This window comes from Raphanus sativus, chromosome 7, assembly GCF_000801105.2.
Source record: "Raphanus sativus cultivar WK10039 chromosome 7, ASM80110v3, whole genome shotgun sequence".
In the NCBI taxonomy this organism is placed as follows: domain Eukaryota; kingdom Viridiplantae; phylum Streptophyta; class Magnoliopsida; order Brassicales; family Brassicaceae; genus Raphanus; species Raphanus sativus.
This window is the reverse complement of record NC_079517.1, coordinates 3,267,978-3,284,411: the sequence shown is the minus strand read 5'-3', so window position 1 is coordinate 3,284,411 and position 16,434 is coordinate 3,267,978. Positions and strand designations below refer to the sequence as shown.

The window sequence follows — 16,434 nt, the reverse complement described above, 5'->3', positions numbered from 1 at the left end:
CTATTACACATCCTGAACTATGCAATCTTGTTATCAGTGGTTGTAAGAAAAATACACAAAGAGACATGTCGATAAGTCTTAAGAGTCAGAGACGTGGTTTAACCTGGTCCATATACACTCCACACGAAAGCGCAGTCTTGAAGAAAAGCGGCTTCGTAATCCTTTGTAATAAAAACAAGAGAGAGCTTCTTCTCTTCCTCTCCAACCAAAATAAATCCTTTTTACTCTCTCTCTCTATCTCTATAGATGGAGCTAAGCCTGAGCACTTCTCCCGCTTCTCCAGCGGTTTTGAGGAGACAAGCTTCTCCTCCTCTGCTTCACAAGCAACAAGTGCTCGGCGTAAGCTTTGCTTCGGCCCTTAAACCGGGAGGAGTTCTCCGCTTTCGTTCCCGGAGGCGTCCGCTTCATCGTCCCATCACTTGCTCCGCCTCTCCATCAACTGCCGAACCTTCCTCCGGTAAAAATTTCTCTCCTTTTCTATCTTCTGATTTCTTCTCTCTGTTCGGACAGGGGTGAAGTTGTAGTTTTTGTCTCTGTAATTGATTTCGGTTTTGATAAAGGAACGATTTTTAAACGAAAGCTCTCTTTTTGTGTGTGTGTTTGTGCCAATAGAGGTGAAGAAGAAGACGTTGGTGAGGAGGAATGACGTGAGGAACATAGCAATTGTAGCACATGTTGATCATGGCAAAACTACTTTGGTTGATTCTATGCTCAGGCAAGCTAAGGTAAAAGAGAACGCAATTTTTCACATGTTTAATTATCCAAATCTGTTAGAGAAAAGTTTAGTCCGTATAATAAATACTTGCTTACTTACTTGTGTAGGTGTTCCGAGATAACCAAGTCATGCAAGAGAGGATCATGGACTCTAACGACCTTGAACGTGAAAGAGGAATCACCATTCTTAGCAAAAACACTTCCATCACTTACAAAAACACAAAAGTGAATATTATTGATACTCCTGGCCACTCTGACTTTGGTGGTGAAGTGGAGCGTGTCTTGAACATGGTTGACGGAGTTCTCCTTGTGGTATGTATGATTTGTTCTCAATTTCTCTAAAATAATAATGAAACTTCTCTCAGCTCTCTGCCGTCTCTCATTTATCCTTATCCTCGCTCCCTTGTTTCTTTTAGGTGGACTCTGTTGAGGGACCAATGCCCCAGACAAGGTTTGTTTTAAAGAAGGCTCTTGAGTTTGGACATGCAGTTGTCGTGGTCGTAAACAAGATTGACAGGCCTTCTGCTCGTCCTGAGTTTGTTGTCAATTCCACTTTTGAACTGTTTATTGAACTTAATGCTACAGATGAACAGGTATTTGATGATTTTCGGCTTCTCTTTTATTTGTACGCTTTTGAGTATTATAATTATATGATACTAAACATTACTAATCTTTTGGGTTTGGTGGTGGGTGGTGTGTAGTGTGATTTCCAAGCGATATACGCTAGTGGGATTAAAGGAAAGGCAGGGCTGACTCCAGATGATCTTTCAGAAGACCTGGGACCCCTGTTCGAGGCGATTATTAGATGTGTACCTGGCCCAAATATTGAAAAAGATGGTGCTCTTCAGATGCTTGTGAGTCAATTGTGATATTTTTTTATCCTACCCTTTCATGTTTCATGTGGTTTGTTCCCAACCAAAACGTCCAACAGTACAAGAAAATTTGAATGAATCAGACAGTCTAGTTTGAGTTGTGTAGATATTCACTTGTATGAAAACTAATTTTGTTTCTCTAGGCCACAAATATTGAGTATGATGAGCATAAAGGACGTATTGCTATTGGGCGGCTACACGCAGGGGCGTTACGCAAAGGAATGGATGTCAGGGTAACCTTTTTGATAAATCTTAAGCTTATTGCTTTGTTATTGAACTCACTAGCTTCTCTTGCAGAACCGTTATGGTTTGTTGTAAACTTATTGGGCATATAACTTCACAGGTGTGCACTTCTGAAGATTCCTGTAGGTTTGCAAGAGTGAGTGAGCTCTTTGTTTATGAGAAATTCTACAGAGTACCTACTGATACAGTGGAAGCTGGAGATATTTGCGCTGTATGTGGCATAGATGACATTCAGGTACACACATATATGCATAAATAATTTGATGCCAAAAATGCGAGAGACTGTTGTAACGCTGCTGTATAATTGCTTGCTGCCACTTCGTCATTTTACAGATTGGGGAGACTATTGCTGATAAAGTACATGGGAAGCCTCTGCCTACAATCAAAGTAGAAGAGCCAACTGTGAAAATGTCCTTCTCTGTCAACACCTCTCCTTTCTCTGGTCGTGAGGTATGGCTGATATGACTATCATCATCATAATAAGTCGATCTTTCTCATTTTTCCATGAATGTTTTTGTCTAAAGATTTTAAGTGGGAGGGTTGTAACTTGGATTAATGAAAAACATTTGATTTGAATTATATATTTTCCTTTTCTGTAGGGCAAGTATGTAACGAGCAGGAACTTGAGAGATCGTTTAAACCGTGAACTTGAAAGAAATCTAGCTATGAAAGTGGAAGATGGCGAGACAGCTGACACATTCATCATTAGTGGACGCGGTACATTACACATTACCATCCTGATAGAAAACATGTAAGCACTTTTCACTGAACACTCTTTTTCATATTTGAATATTGAAAGTAACTGAACATGATAACATGTTCCAGGAGAAGAGAGGGATATGAATTTATGGTCGGACCCCCGAAAGTTATCAACAAAAGGGTTAACGACAAATTGCTGGAGCCATATGAGGTTAGTTTTCTGACTGACGCTATAGATTTCCTACATAAGAAAACTTTGGTTTCATTGTCTACTCACAGAAATAACTTTTTGCTTTTTTGCTCACTTAATTCAGGTAGCAACTGTTGAAGTACCAGAGAATCACATGGGGCCTGTTGTTGAACTTCTTGGCAAAAGGCGTGGACAGATGTTTGATATGCAGGGTGTTGGGTATGTATCCTTTCTCCTACTCTCTCCCTTTAAGACTGCCTTCTTGATAAAGCTGCTTGGTAAAATCTAACAGTTTGCAGCTATTATGATCAATCTTACTGACTATGTGTGTGTGTGTGTGTGAATCCTGAATGACAGGTCGGAAGGAACAGTCTTTCTGCGGTACAAAATCCCAACACGTGGACTTCTTGGATTGAGGAATGCAATTTTGACAGCTTCTCGTGGGACCGCTATCCTCAACACCGTATTCGACAGTTATGGACCTTGGGCTGGAGATATTAGCACCCGTGATCTTGGTTCGCTGGTAAGTTTAGGGAGAGTTGAAGATTAGTTTATAAAGCCTTTTTGTGGTTTTCTGAAAAAAAAGGAAAATGGGAGTTTCAGGTTGCCTTTGAAGATGGAACATCAACATCGTATGCTCTAGCAAGTGCACAAGAGAGAGGGCAAATGTTTGTAGCTGCAGGTGTGGACGTATACAAAGGTCAGATAGTTGGGATCCACCAGAGACCTGGGGACTTGGGACTTAACATCTGCAAGAAGAAGGCAGCAACAAACATTCGCTCCAACAAAGATGTAACAGGTATTTCCAATATAAACCTTAAAGCTTTTGTGCAAAGTTCTAAATACATTTCCTAACAAATCTTTTTATATTACAGTGGTTCTTGACACTCCCTTGACTTATAGTCTGGACGACTGCATTGAATACATTGAAGAGGATGAACTTGTGGAAGTTACACCTCTTAGTATAAGGATGTGCAAGAATCCTAAAATGGCCAAGAAAGGCAGGTAAAAAACAAAAACACCATTTTGCAGCTGGGTTTGGAGGAAGCTGAAAATCTTTTTTCACTAAAAGATGAAATCTAGTTTCTAATGATATTTTTATATAGGGCTTGTTTGATTCTTATACATAAGTCTTAAATTCTTATGAGGGGGTTGAGTCCTCGGATGTAATTCAAACTAATGCTTTTTGGAAAACCCCTTATATCCCATTTGGACTACTTATATGTTACTTTGTACAACTTCTAGAGTTACCACTTGCAGTAACACCGAAAAGGGAACATCTGTAAATTACTTAGGAAACATCTGAAACCAAAGCAGATAGGTGAAATCATCAATCATGGCAACAGCTTGATATATATATGTATAGGCTTCTTTGATTCTTATAAATGGAGGTTATCAGAAATCTACCACAATGGCTTCCCTTACTAAGGTTTCTGAATTTCTGCAATTATACTCCAAAACTTAAGATGCAGATAGCATTGCTTGCTCTTTTTTTTTTCCTGGCAAACCATACTATTAACACTAACCAAAAATGTGGTGCATTATATAGAGATAATGTAAGAATATCAGACTGACTGAGACTGAGTTGCTGGCTTTGAGATCATTAACTGGTCTTGGATGGGTAGTACTTGGTTGTTATCAGGCGTCCGCACCATCTGCTCGTCAGTTTTTACAACAGTCTCTGCACACCCAGCGTTTGGTGGATGCTGCTCTACTATCTTGTCCTTGCTTTTACCCCATAGTACCAAATATACTCCAAAGACGATGACAACTGCTCCAACAACCCTACAAGTTCAGAAACACACATTTAGTTAAAAATCAATTCTCTAATTTTAGATCTATCGCAACTTGTAGTCTTGTGTATCAAGGCTGTTTACCTTCCTAGGTAGAGTTTTTCCAAGAAAACAAAGGAACTCAGTATGGCAACGATGACCATGCTGAGAGGGTTAAATGCGCTCACAAACACAGGCCCTCTCTTCTTTGATGCCCATCCAATAGCATAGTATGCTAACCCTGAGACTAGTCCCTGTGTGTGTGACAGTCAACAATACTTCTCTCATAAACACACACACACACAAAAACAAAAAGGTTTGTGAAAGTTAGGGACAGAGATAACAATTGTAATACCCCATATATTGAAGCTAAAAGCTTCATGTCCAGGTGGATTTTCCAGACAGACATGTTCTTCCTTTCCCATATCAATGCTATAACACTAGCCTCCAGCATCCCCATAATGCACATAAGTGCTGTTAGCGAGAGCTCAGCATGATATGTATTCAGAATGTTTGCCTGAAAAAATAATATAAACTGTTCTGTTACCTTTACTACCTCTCTGTGATTTTGACTCATTTATCTACTAGAATTGTTTCTTGAAATGATCATGGGTTTTAAGTTTATATTGGCCTATAGAAATTAAGTTATAAGAATAGGGAATGGGTTTAATTTACCTGTAAAATGATGTAACATGACCAACTGAAGCAGCTTGCTACAAGCATAACTGATCCTTTTCCTATATCATCCTGCTTTGGAGTATTCATAGCATGTGACTGCCCAATAATCCCCCTTGGCTTACTTGTCCAAGGCAACTCAATGACATTCCCTTTGTAAAATGTCATGAGCATTGCTCCTCCAACAGCCACCATGGTTCCCACCAGCTTTGCCTGGCTGTGACGCCTTTTGATATTCACCTTCTCGAGTCTTTCAAGAAAACATAAAATTAAAAACCTCGGTAATACTTTAGTAAATATAAGCATTGGCAATAATATTGGTAGAGAGAGTTACTTGAAAATGCAAGCCATTATAAATGTCATTGCAGGAAGTGCATTGCATAGAGCTGATGTGAATGTAGCAGTAGTAAGTTTCATCCCTGAGTAGTACAGGTTTTGTTCAACCACAGGCCTGCATTTGTTACATTTTAAACCTTACTTACACAAAGGAATCAATGTCTTAGTCACCGTGAATCAGAAACGATGTAACAATAACTTATACTCAAATAAACTCAGGATGGATATTTGTAATAAGATTTTGAAAGTCAGCCTTGGTCTTGAGTTCCTACGTTTGCAACACAAGAAACCGATTATTTTAATAACTTCATATTGTATTATTATTTTGTTATTACAACCTGAACCGCAAGAAAGAAGAAGATACCTCTCAAGAACGAGAGCAAAAGGAGTAATGAGAGTTGCAGCAACAGCCATGCGGTAAGCGACTAAGACATGAGGGCTCATCCCTTGGTTCAAAGCTGTTTTCGCTACTATAGACATCAATGCATACAAAAACTGAATGAAAACAATGGCCATGAATGGCCTTGCTTTCTCAAACTTCATTATTTTGCTGCACCTTCTCTGCACTGCATTCAAAAAACGTTTTCCCTTGGGAGTTAGAAAAGATATGTATTTTGGTTTCGTTATAAGGAAAATAAGAGTGATATATATGCGTGAATATATAATATGTTTTCTGTTTGATGCCTCATATCGTGTTCATGTGTTCCGACGTAAAGAACATTCAAAAGTATTTTTTTTTTATGATTAAGTGCAAGTAATTAATACATATACCTAAAAAGGAGGAAGTCCAAAGAGCACTAAACTCGTGTTTTAAGAGGTAAACATATCTTGATTGGTTCGGTGCTGACTCTCATAGACCAGCTTTATATTTTTGTCAATTTATTTAACCTTGGCAGTTTCAATTATCACTCATTTGCTTCCGTTAATTATAGACTATAGTACCCCCTCATTTTTTTTCATACAATTAATTTTATTTTTGTCGTTACGTAATTTATTAGTCTAATTACTCGATCTATATAAGTTCCCTATCACTTTATATCAACCGCGTCTGATGGATTTTCATCGATTATAACTCTCTTCTGGTGTAGGGACCTACGATATCTAAGCATAGTAGTACTCATGAGATCGTTTTACTGTCACAGAGCAAAACAAAACAGAAAACGAGACCATGCCCCTAATAATACGCGATGGAGAACCAACATGTTATGCAACATACACTACCAGAATTTGCTAAACAAAAGTATGGTTTATTTTAAATTACATGGTTTCTCTCATCATCATCAACGCGGCTCATAGAGAAACGAATAAAACATGGTTTCTCTCATCATCATCAACGCGACTCATAGAGAAAGGAATAAAACATTGAAACGTGTAACGGAAACCACTGCACTACAGTGTTTTAAGTTCTTGTGATTAAACTACATTAGTCTACAAATCAAACTATTTTCAAATAAATTACGAACCTGTAAAATTCACAAATAACGAACAATGTAGGTAGAGTCTTGACTCTTCCCGAGAGTCAAAACTGTAATGGTCGGGCACATGCCTGCGGATTATGAGCCACAATGTTGTTTGAGAAGGGTTCGATGATGAGATGGGAGTTTCACTGTTCTGATGACAATTTGATTTCGGATATTCTCTTACAACAGTGATGAATGACAAAACAAAACAATAAAAGATGTGTGAGTGAGATGAGAAGGCTTTTTTCTAGGGGGCACAAGAGATATTTATTGAGTTCGAGTTGGAACATACTTCTCTAGAAGTAAAATAGACATATACACGCAGAGGAGATGTGGAGACATTTTATAAATTTAAATCAAAGGATAGAAAACTAATGCACTTATGGAAAAAACTTAATGTGTATTAGGAAAATGCAAAATGAAAAAATGAAAATAATATACTGATGATATAAACAAATTTTAAGTTTATGGTTGTAGTTACATTGAATAAGTGCATTTACTTTTATAGCATAAATAGTTGCGTAATATTAGTCAAACTATAGATAACATAATTAATTGTGGAAACCCATTTGGTCTAAATTTGATTAAGATTATTAATATTTTTACATCTAGAAGTGTGAATTTTGAATTCTTGTGAAGACGAAATTACAAATTAATTAAAAAACATTTAAAAGAAATCTGTATAATAACACAATAAATACTATATACTATCAAATAGAGAAATAGAACAACTTTAGAAGGTATAATCAAATTCATAAGACATGTAAATCTGTTGGTTATAGACATTTTTGTTGTAATAACATAATTATCTAGTTTTACAAAAACATAATTGGTTAGATATATTAATTGAATATATACATGATTTAAACAAAATGACGAACCCGATACGATGTAGCACTGGTCCATTATTATCAAATAACCCTATCTTGTGCAACACAGGAATCTAAGGGATGAACAAAAGAAAATGTGGTAGATGCAACTCAAATCTCTCTAGCGTAAAACGGCAATAACAACAAAGATCCAAAACGAAGAGGACGAAATGTAGTAGGAAAGTTTTTGATGTTTTAAAACGCACAAGCTTGTTGATATGCTTATTCAGTCAAGAACAAGATCTAAAGATTTTTCATGGGCTAACGAACACCTTTAGCATCCAGCTAAAGGCATCAGAGCCTCGTGCCGTGGATCTCGTCTTCTGAACGTAACGTTCAAAGGAAAACACTTCTTCATCAACGCTCTCGCTGGACACCGTATCGTCTGCTAGCTCTACTGCTGCTACTTGAGCGACCAGGAAATTCTCTGCAGTCTGTTGCAACTTGTGTGCAGACTCCTTCTCACCAAGTGTTACCAGACATATCAATAAAGACTTCAGCTCTCTCTTTCCTCCTTCTGTCATACGCATACCCTTCAAATGATCAACGAGAGCCATCTCCTCACCCGCACTGCCATTTACACACCAAATTTGATTCATTATTTACATTTTTTGGACATCAAAAGAAAGAAACACATCAACTATATATATATCTACATACCTGCCAGCACGGATCTTCCCGCTCTTTCTCTGGCGCCTCAAGTCTCTTGCCTTGGTAGCCGTGCTTGAGGTGACTGAAGCAGCAGAACCTCTCCTTGTCCTGCAATAATAATATCATAGTTATGCAATCTAATATCTTCCACACTAATAAAGGCTGAGCAAAAATGTACCCCAAAGTATAGGCGCTCATTCCACTCAGGTTGCTACTTGCTTCTGAAGCAGTGTCATCGTCAAGATCAATGACTGACCGTTCCTCAGACTTGAGCTTCGCTGCAAGCAGCAATCGTCTCTGACGAACAGCTAGATACCTAGTCAGATATTTTCCTACTTTCTCTATCGATTCTTTGAATTCGCTTACTAGACCATTAACACACTCAAGAGCAGAACTCTTCACCACTGAGACTAAACCATCTTCTGTATGCAGAAAGGCAACCCTTAAAGCTTCTTCCCACTCCCTGGCGTTGATGAGCAAGTTCACTCCACCGCTTATATCTCCACAATACTCCAAAGCTATCTTCGCTGCTTCCCCTGGCTTCCCAAGAGCATTGACCTCTTCACAGAGCTCGTACGCCAATTTCAAGATCTCATCTTTACCCAACTTCATTAGCGCCCCCACTCTGAGTACCCCACTCCAATCACCGCACTCACGATACGCCTTTGAAGCCTTTTCAAGGTTAAAGCAACATAGGTACGTAGTAGCAGCATCTTCAAAACGTTTTTCATCAGTGAGATGATCTCCCCACGCCTCCAGCACTGCTTGTTTCTTTTCAGGATCGGTAATTAGCTGAAGACCTAGCGGGAAAAGCTGAGGGTTTTTCTTCATCAAGTTCATGCAATCAGGAAAGTAGCCATCCCCTGCTGACACGATGTTCTTGAGAGCACTATCAAAGCGCTTCAGTTTAAGGTCAATGTTGAAATGCATCAGGGGTTCGGACATTCTCTCCAGCTCCTGAAGATAAGGTAGAAACTCTTTAGGATCACGTTGGGAATTGAGCGCCACGATAGCTGCAAGGTTCAGATCATAAAGACCCAAGGCAGCTTCGAAGACAGCCTCTGAATCCAGTAGCCACAGAAGGTGTTTCAAGGCTTCTTCTGCAGATGGACGAGACTTTTTCCCTGAGACATCACCAGAGGAGTTTAGCAACTCCATCTCACGAACAGATTTTATCCTCATAAGAGATTCCTCAATAGCTGGTGGATCACTTCGGGCAAGAGTGGTCAGAATACAGAGTTCCCTTGACGGACTCTCTGGTATATGCTCTTCAAGGGCTTTTCTAATTGCCTGTAGAACTGATGATACTTTGTTACCGGATAGCTCCTTCCCTTGGGAAACCTTGTCCCTCTTCTTGGAGAAAGAGAACTTCTTGTAAAGTGTCTCTGTAACATCTTCGTTCTTCATGGCACAAACAAACTCTGTAACGTGGTTCAAATTGTTCACTTGCTCAACAAACTCTACAGCTGATTGTAGAAACGCTTGCCAGCCGTATAGATCAACGATAACATTAAAGTCGATTCTATGTCGCCTTACCAAGTTCAATGCATCTTTGAACCGTTGCTGAGCTAACGCGTTCGTAATGGAAGACAGGACCAGCTTTCTAGGATAAATGCATTCCAGATTCCCCCGCATAGTTTGTAGTACTACAGCAGCTTCATCTCCATTGAGGACTCCTATTACTTTGGCACCTTTTTCCCAGACATTTACGTAGCTCATAACTTCCTCGTCTCGCTTTCTACCATCGATGACAAAGTAGACGTTTCCAAGTGCCGCTTCTCCCTGCAGTAGTACATCCTCGGTGTCGACGATAAAGAGAAAATCCTGTTTGGTCAAAATAATCAGATGGGTGACAACTTCATTGTCCAGTTCTGAATAAAATGAGAAGCTGCTGCAGTTATTACATAGGCTCTTCCCGTTGATGTACAGTCTACCAATATCATCTAGCCCACATATCAAGGGTTTCTGCATGCCACCGGCGTCAACCTGCGCAACCCTCACCCAAGGACAAGTTGATGGAAAGCAGACACTATCATTACGAGCTTCCATAAAGCCTGATCTTGATGCATAGCTAAGCACTTTCCCACCTTCGAACTCTACAAAGGCTGAATCACGCTTACTAGGATTCCAGGCAAGAGCCATGACAGGTGACTCCAGAGGTGTCTGGGAAGTGACGCTAGCACCGAAGCCAGAGCCTGTTACTTGATCAGGAACATGGTCCTCGTAACAGACAACTTCAACTTCCTGTAAATAAGAGCCATGAAGCTCTGCCTCAGACGAACCAGAAGAGAGACACTTGTTCTGGCTAGAACCATAAGCAGAGACGCACAGAAGTGAATGGACATCCAGCCATAGAAGATGTGTAACAGAGCCCAGCGCTGTTTTACACTCTGAAACTTCCACATTGAAGTCCCTACCTTCAAGATCTTCCCAAGTATTACGTGCAGGAAACTCAACAAAAGACAGGCTTCCATCAGACAAAAACACAGCCAGACAACTTTTAGAGTTCCTCGAGTAATATGCCATATCCCTGATAGCGGAAGAAAAACTAAGGCTGAACAAATACATAGGAGGTGGCATCAAGGACAAAGACAGTGGTGTCACGAGAATCTTGGAGTTATCTACGACAAAGGCTGTTGAGTCCTCCATGACTGCCGTTACCCACATAAAATTACAAACAGTCACTTGCCCTGCCAGAGTCCAACATATTAACTGCGTTGGCTTTGTCGGATCCCACATGACCATTACTCCAGCTTCCCTTGGATACCTAATCTCGTGTTTCAGGTACCAGTGGTTGTTGCTAAAGAACCACACCCTAATAGCATCATGTGTTTTGCAACTAACAACCCCTGCAAGAAGATCAGATGCAGAATTCCACTTCAGACTTTCAAAAGCATCTCCAGGTTCTCCTATGCTAAATGAGCTCCTCTCAAGTCCATTCCTCTCGAAGAATGCAACTGACGGGCATCCATCATCTGACTTCTTTTTATAAACAGCTGCGATTTTCGCCCCACTAGGCATCCATTCAAGAATCCCCTTCATGAAATCTTTTGCTTCTGAAGAAGACTGCAAAGCGCCGGAATCACTCTCCCATATCTTAATCTTCTTAGACATACAACCGGATTCAAAAACCTCACCCATGGTCGCAAAATACTTCCCATCACCTCTCCAGGAAATGGAAGTTCCTTCACAGTTTACAGACACATCGTCTGCTTCACCTGTTGTGTCACATAGTTAACAAATCAAAAGGAGGTGTTCAGTAAAACTTTAAGCTAGAACCCTTATGCGGTCAAGAAAAATGTAAAAAAGAGAGGTTATAGGTGACAAAAAGGTACGTACACACCTTCAGGAAGCGACCGCTCATACATCAAATCCCAATCATAAGTCATGACAAGCAACTGACCAAAACCACTAATCAATCCAAGTAGATCCCCAGTAGGACTAGGCGATACACACTTGACACCTCCTTCAATATTTCCAACTAGCTCAGTCACATTGCTCTCAACCTCATGCACAAGCAGAAGCCCACGAGAAGTCCCAATCAAGAGAGACTCCTTCTCCGCGAGATAATCAAAGGCAGTGATGAAATCCCCTGTCTCCAAATCAATACTGCAAACCTCCACTGGCATCCCACAATCTCTCCCATTCTGAAACATTCATTATGATTACGAAAATCAACACATAGAGAGAAAAGAGTAAGACTTTCGATTTACAAAGACCCTACAAACCCAAAAAAATCGTTACTTGCAAGTTCTCATTCACAAGAAACTTGAATCAAACCATATAAAGACCAAAACTTTTTTTTTGTCTCATTCGCTGATGTAACCAAAGAGGAGACGAGTTTCACAGGCAGAGATTGCTTACTTGAAAGGAGGAGAGGTGAAGGGTGTAAACGAAGTTAGTGGAAGAAGCGAAGAAGAAGCGACTCTGGTCGATGTCATAAGCTGCGAACTGTACAACTTCGTCTTCCGTCGAATGCAATTGGATGTTCTGAGAAACCTCCGAGAAAAGCTTCAAGTTTTTCATGACGGACAAGTACGAATCTCTCTTCTCTACGACTTCAACTTAGCTTTGCAGCTACAGATTAGATCCAGGAGGCACAGATTTTAAGATTTAAACCCCGAACACTGACATTAGGGTTTATACCCCAAAGTAACACAGCCGCTATATCGTTTTGATTTGCTATAAAGCTGTCTGAACAAGACCCGGTTTGTTTATTAACAGCCGGTTCAGTGTTTTTAAACAGTTTGGTTCGCTTTTTAATAGCCGGTTCTTTTTTTTTTTTCTTTCTTTACCAATAGTGTGATCATTTTTGGCTCTGCTAACCACCAAATTCGTTTTTGATAATTATTTCACTTCACTCCTCTAATCTTTATAAACAAAATTATCTCAAACCCTATGGTTTTAGTGGTAGTAGCTGCTTTCATATTGAAATTACTGTATGATGTCTCGGCGAATCTCAGGTATATAGCCAAAAAAATCTAAAGTCCACCACAGATGGTTCATGGCTGCCAAGAAGACGATTGACGTTAAATTAAGCCCACTAACTACTAAATCTGCATAAATATTCTTATTATATAGCCCATATTGTTTTTTGTTTTTATTCAAGGTAAAAAAGTCTTTTGCTTTTTCTTGTCAAAGGGTAAAAAGATCTTTTGAGAAAACAAAATATTGTGGAAAAGTCAAACTTCCTCCACACACCACATATTTCTCTCCCGCCTTCCCCAACCCCCCACGCGCCGATCGTTCCTCCTACTTCTCCACTTGGTCTCCGACAGGGATTACATACATACAGACATCTATACTCAAAATATCTCCTTACTAATCACAAACTCTTCTGTTCCTTTCAAATATGACTGCTCTCTACTCGTTAGCCTCCGCCACTCGACTCTCCGTCTCGCTGCCTAATCATCACGTTGTGCTCCCCACGCGTCCCCGTTTCCATTTGCCGTTAGCAGCTCTTGCCTCATCGTCTCCAGAGTCATCATCATCGACCCCTAGCCCTATCTCGATCCCCGTTGTCAACGGGAACACGTTGTCAACTTCTCATGGAACTCATCACGATAAGGTTGTTGTGGATGATAACACCCTATTTGCTCGCTTCTTTCGCTCCACCGAATCAACCGTCGAGAGGGTAACAACTAACTTTTACTATGTTTCTTCTTTTTCTTATATATTGAGCATATTTGATTTATGTTATTGAACAGATCATATTTGATTTCCGGTTCCTGGCGCTCTTGGCAGTAGGAGGTTCTCTGGCTGGTTCGCTACTCTGCTTCCTCAATGTAACTTTTTTTGTTTTTTTTTTTAGATCTCAACTACAAACATTCTCCTGTACTGTACTTAAAAGTAGTAGTGAGTAACTATGTAGGGGTGCGTCTATGTCATGGAAGCATATAAAGTCTATTGGACTAACTGTGTCAAAGGCATCCACAAGGGCCAAATGGTTTTACACCTCGTCGAAGCTATTGGTAAATTTGCTCACACATATATATGTATGACCTATATAATTCTGATAAAATTTTGATTTGCAGATGTGTATCTGGTTGGGACAGTTATGCTAATATTTAGTATGGGTTTGTATGGACTCTTCATCAGCAACTCCTCTCCTGATGTCCCTGCTGAATCCGACCGTGCCCTCAAAGCCTCTTCTCTATTCGGAATGTTTGCCATGAAGGAGAGACCGAAATGGATGAAGATCAGCTCACTTGATGAGCTCAAAACCAAAGTTGGACATGTTATTGTCATGATCCTTCTAGTGAAGATGTTCGAGAGAAGCAAGATGGTTACCATCGCCACCGGTCTGGATTTGCTTAGTTATTCCGTTTGCATTTTCTTGTCCTCTGCTTCTCTCTATATCCTCCACAACCTCCACAAAGGAGAGCACTGAGTGTATTATTTACAGAACCAAATCCAATATAAGTTGAAGCTTCTGTATATTTGAACAACCAATGTTCTTTGTTTATTATGTTTATTCGCTAGAGGAATAGTATATTCTCAGATCATTCACATTATGTACATTTCGTAGCTTCGTCAAGGCAATCCCATTGATCTGCCTTACCCTCTCTCTTGAAAGCTTCAACGACTTACCTATCTCTTCAAAAGACATGGGAGTCTCTCCGTTGAGACCAAAGTAGAGTCCCAACACTCTAGATTCTCTAGCGGTGAGAGTTCCCAAAAGCTGCTTAATCCCCTCCTTCATGTGCTCCCTTTTCACCATCTCCTCTGGCCTCGTTTCATCTGGTCCCCTTACAATCTCCTGAGTCATCAGTCAAAAAACTCTCAAGAGTTACTCATTTTTCTCTCACTACTATTAAAAAAAAAAAAATTGAAACAAGTGTACCTGCAATGTCATGCGGCCATAATGAGATGCGACTCTGTCCAAGGAAACAGGGGATCTGCTTCGGTCCACAGCAAGTCTAACCGCTGAAACATTGATGTTGAGGTGCTCTGCAATCTCTTCGGAGCTTGGTGCTCGTCTTAGTTTTCTGGTTAAAACATTACTAGCTTCTGCAACTTTCGCCGTTAACTCCCACATGCTTCCCTACACACAACAAGCTAAAACGATGCATTCACTAATCACTTACCACTTCACAGGAACCCACTGTAGTTTATTTTCCATGTTATATACTCTCTCCGTTTCAAAATATATATGATGTTTTAGATAATTTTTTTGTAGTTTCATAATACATTATTTTTTATCAAAAGAAATGTGTAACCAATTGTAACTTTTACTAATTTTTATTTATCATTTAAAATATTAAACTTAAATCACATTTCTAATGGCTGATGCATTTAGGTAACGTCAAAAAAATAGCAGCAACTTATAATTGGTCTTTTAAAGGATGTGAGACTCTTATTAACTCAATAAAAATGTAAGAATTAGAGATGCAGGGCTCACCGGCAATTTGACTAGTCTAGACTTATGAGCAATAGCTCTAAGGATGGCCTGTTTGATCCACCAGTAGACGTAAGTTGATAGTTTGTAGCCACGTTCAGGATCAAACCTCTCAGCTCCTCGAAGAAGCCCTATGCTTCCTTCTTGAATCAGGTCTTGCAGATTCAACCCTTTGCCTTGGTATCCTGTTGCTATAGAGACAACGAGCCTCCGGTAACAACGAGTAATCTTTTCTCTCGCTTCTCTTCTTCTGCATAGTATCTCATTAGCGCTGCGCTTCTTCTTGCCTTTGCCAGTGCTTGACAGCAAAACTGATACCATTTCGTTCTCTTCAACACTTGCTCCAAGATTTTCAAGTATAGCTCCTTCCTGTTTGTTACCAGAAAAAAGAAAGTTTTTAAGTTGTTGCCTCGGCGAGATATTCGAAAACTTTCCATAAATAATGTACCACTATTATACCTTGAGGTACAAGCAAAGCTGAACCTCTTCTGAACGGCTCAAGAAACCAGATCGTGAAGTTCCAACGGGAACACTAACTGGTTCTGCTACTGGTTCTACTTCTTGGTCAATATTTTCATCTTCTTCTTCAGGCTCCAGACGCTCGAAACCTGCTCTTCTCCTCCTCCTCCTCTTCCTCCTCTTTTCTAACTGAGATCCCCATTTCTCAGGTTTGATCACCACAGAGCTCTCAGCCGCTCTATCCACGGTGGCTTCATTGAAAAACAGAGTGGTACCAAGCTTTATGGAAGATGTGGATGATAATGAAGAAGGAGATGGTTGACATTGATGACTTGTTCTGAGTAAGGGAGAAATTGTTGGGAGAGGAGGAGAGGGACACATGGTGGCGGTGGCTGTGGTGGGTATGGTGGCCATGGATGAGCGCTGCAGAGCTTCCACACCTTAAGATATTTTTCTTTTTCTTTTTTATCTTCTTTTCGGTCCAATGGATGGAAGCAGAAGATAATTCTGCTACTGGGTTACTTATCATAGAAAGTCTATGCCTCATCTATCAGTTATCACCAATTAAATATGGTGGAGTTGGTTTCTTTTATTTT

General features: G+C 40.0%; 5 protein-coding genes across 5 annotated transcripts; 2 read left to right on the top strand and 3 right to left on the bottom strand.

Annotated features, from left to right (window-relative positions):
* Positions 1-188: 188 nt before the first annotated feature.
* LOC108817294 (putative elongation factor TypA-like SVR3, chloroplastic) lies at positions 189-3,946 on the top strand. Its single transcript, XM_018589947.2, has 14 exons — positions 189-457; positions 613-725; positions 823-1,026; positions 1,131-1,307; positions 1,416-1,568; positions 1,730-1,819; positions 1,930-2,064; positions 2,163-2,279; positions 2,429-2,580; positions 2,655-2,739; positions 2,843-2,937; positions 3,076-3,241; positions 3,322-3,517; positions 3,594-3,946. Exons 1-14 carry the CDS (start codon positions 247-249, stop codon positions 3,725-3,727), a joined length of 2,028 nt encoding a protein of 675 aa, XP_018445449.1. The 5' UTR covers positions 189-246; the 3' UTR covers positions 3,728-3,946.
* A 35-nt stretch (positions 3,947-3,981) lies between these two features.
* On the bottom strand, positions 3,982-7,198 carry LOC108817296 (WAT1-related protein At5g13670). The gene is made up of 8 exons (XM_018589949.2): positions 6,965-7,198; positions 5,866-6,067; positions 5,707-5,769; positions 5,500-5,616; positions 5,166-5,415; positions 4,846-5,007; positions 4,596-4,744; positions 3,982-4,503 (listed from the first exon to the last, which is right to left on the bottom strand). Exons 2-8 carry the CDS (start codon positions 6,042-6,044, stop codon positions 4,284-4,286), a joined length of 1,140 nt encoding a protein of 379 aa, XP_018445451.2. The 5' UTR covers positions 6,045-6,067; positions 6,965-7,198; the 3' UTR covers positions 3,982-4,283.
* A 733-nt stretch (positions 7,199-7,931) lies between these two features.
* On the bottom strand, positions 7,932-12,657 carry LOC108817510 (elongator complex protein 1). The gene is made up of 5 exons (XM_018590229.2): positions 12,346-12,657; positions 11,825-12,128; positions 8,660-11,699; positions 8,491-8,589; positions 7,932-8,400 (listed from the first exon to the last, which is right to left on the bottom strand). Exons 1-5 carry the CDS (start codon positions 12,505-12,507, stop codon positions 8,085-8,087), a joined length of 3,921 nt encoding a protein of 1,306 aa, XP_018445731.2. The 5' UTR covers positions 12,508-12,657; the 3' UTR covers positions 7,932-8,084.
* Positions 12,658-13,180: 523 nt separating this feature from the next.
* Positions 13,181-14,501, top strand: LOC108814719 (uncharacterized). Its single transcript, XM_018587342.2, has 4 exons — positions 13,181-13,615; positions 13,689-13,766; positions 13,853-13,952; positions 14,016-14,501. The coding sequence occupies exons 1-4, from the start codon at positions 13,334-13,336 to the stop codon at positions 14,369-14,371; spliced, it is 816 nt and encodes a 271-aa protein (XP_018442844.2). The 5' UTR covers positions 13,181-13,333; the 3' UTR covers positions 14,372-14,501.
* On the bottom strand, positions 14,401-16,360 carry LOC108814718 (RNA polymerase sigma factor sigD, chloroplastic). Its single transcript, XM_018587341.2, has 4 exons — positions 15,839-16,360; positions 15,383-15,748; positions 14,825-15,025; positions 14,401-14,740 (listed from the first exon to the last, which is right to left on the bottom strand). Exons 1-4 carry the CDS (start codon positions 16,250-16,252, stop codon positions 14,453-14,455), a joined length of 1,269 nt encoding a protein of 422 aa, XP_018442843.2. The 5' UTR covers positions 16,253-16,360; the 3' UTR covers positions 14,401-14,452.
* Positions 16,361-16,434: the final 74 nt, after the last annotated feature.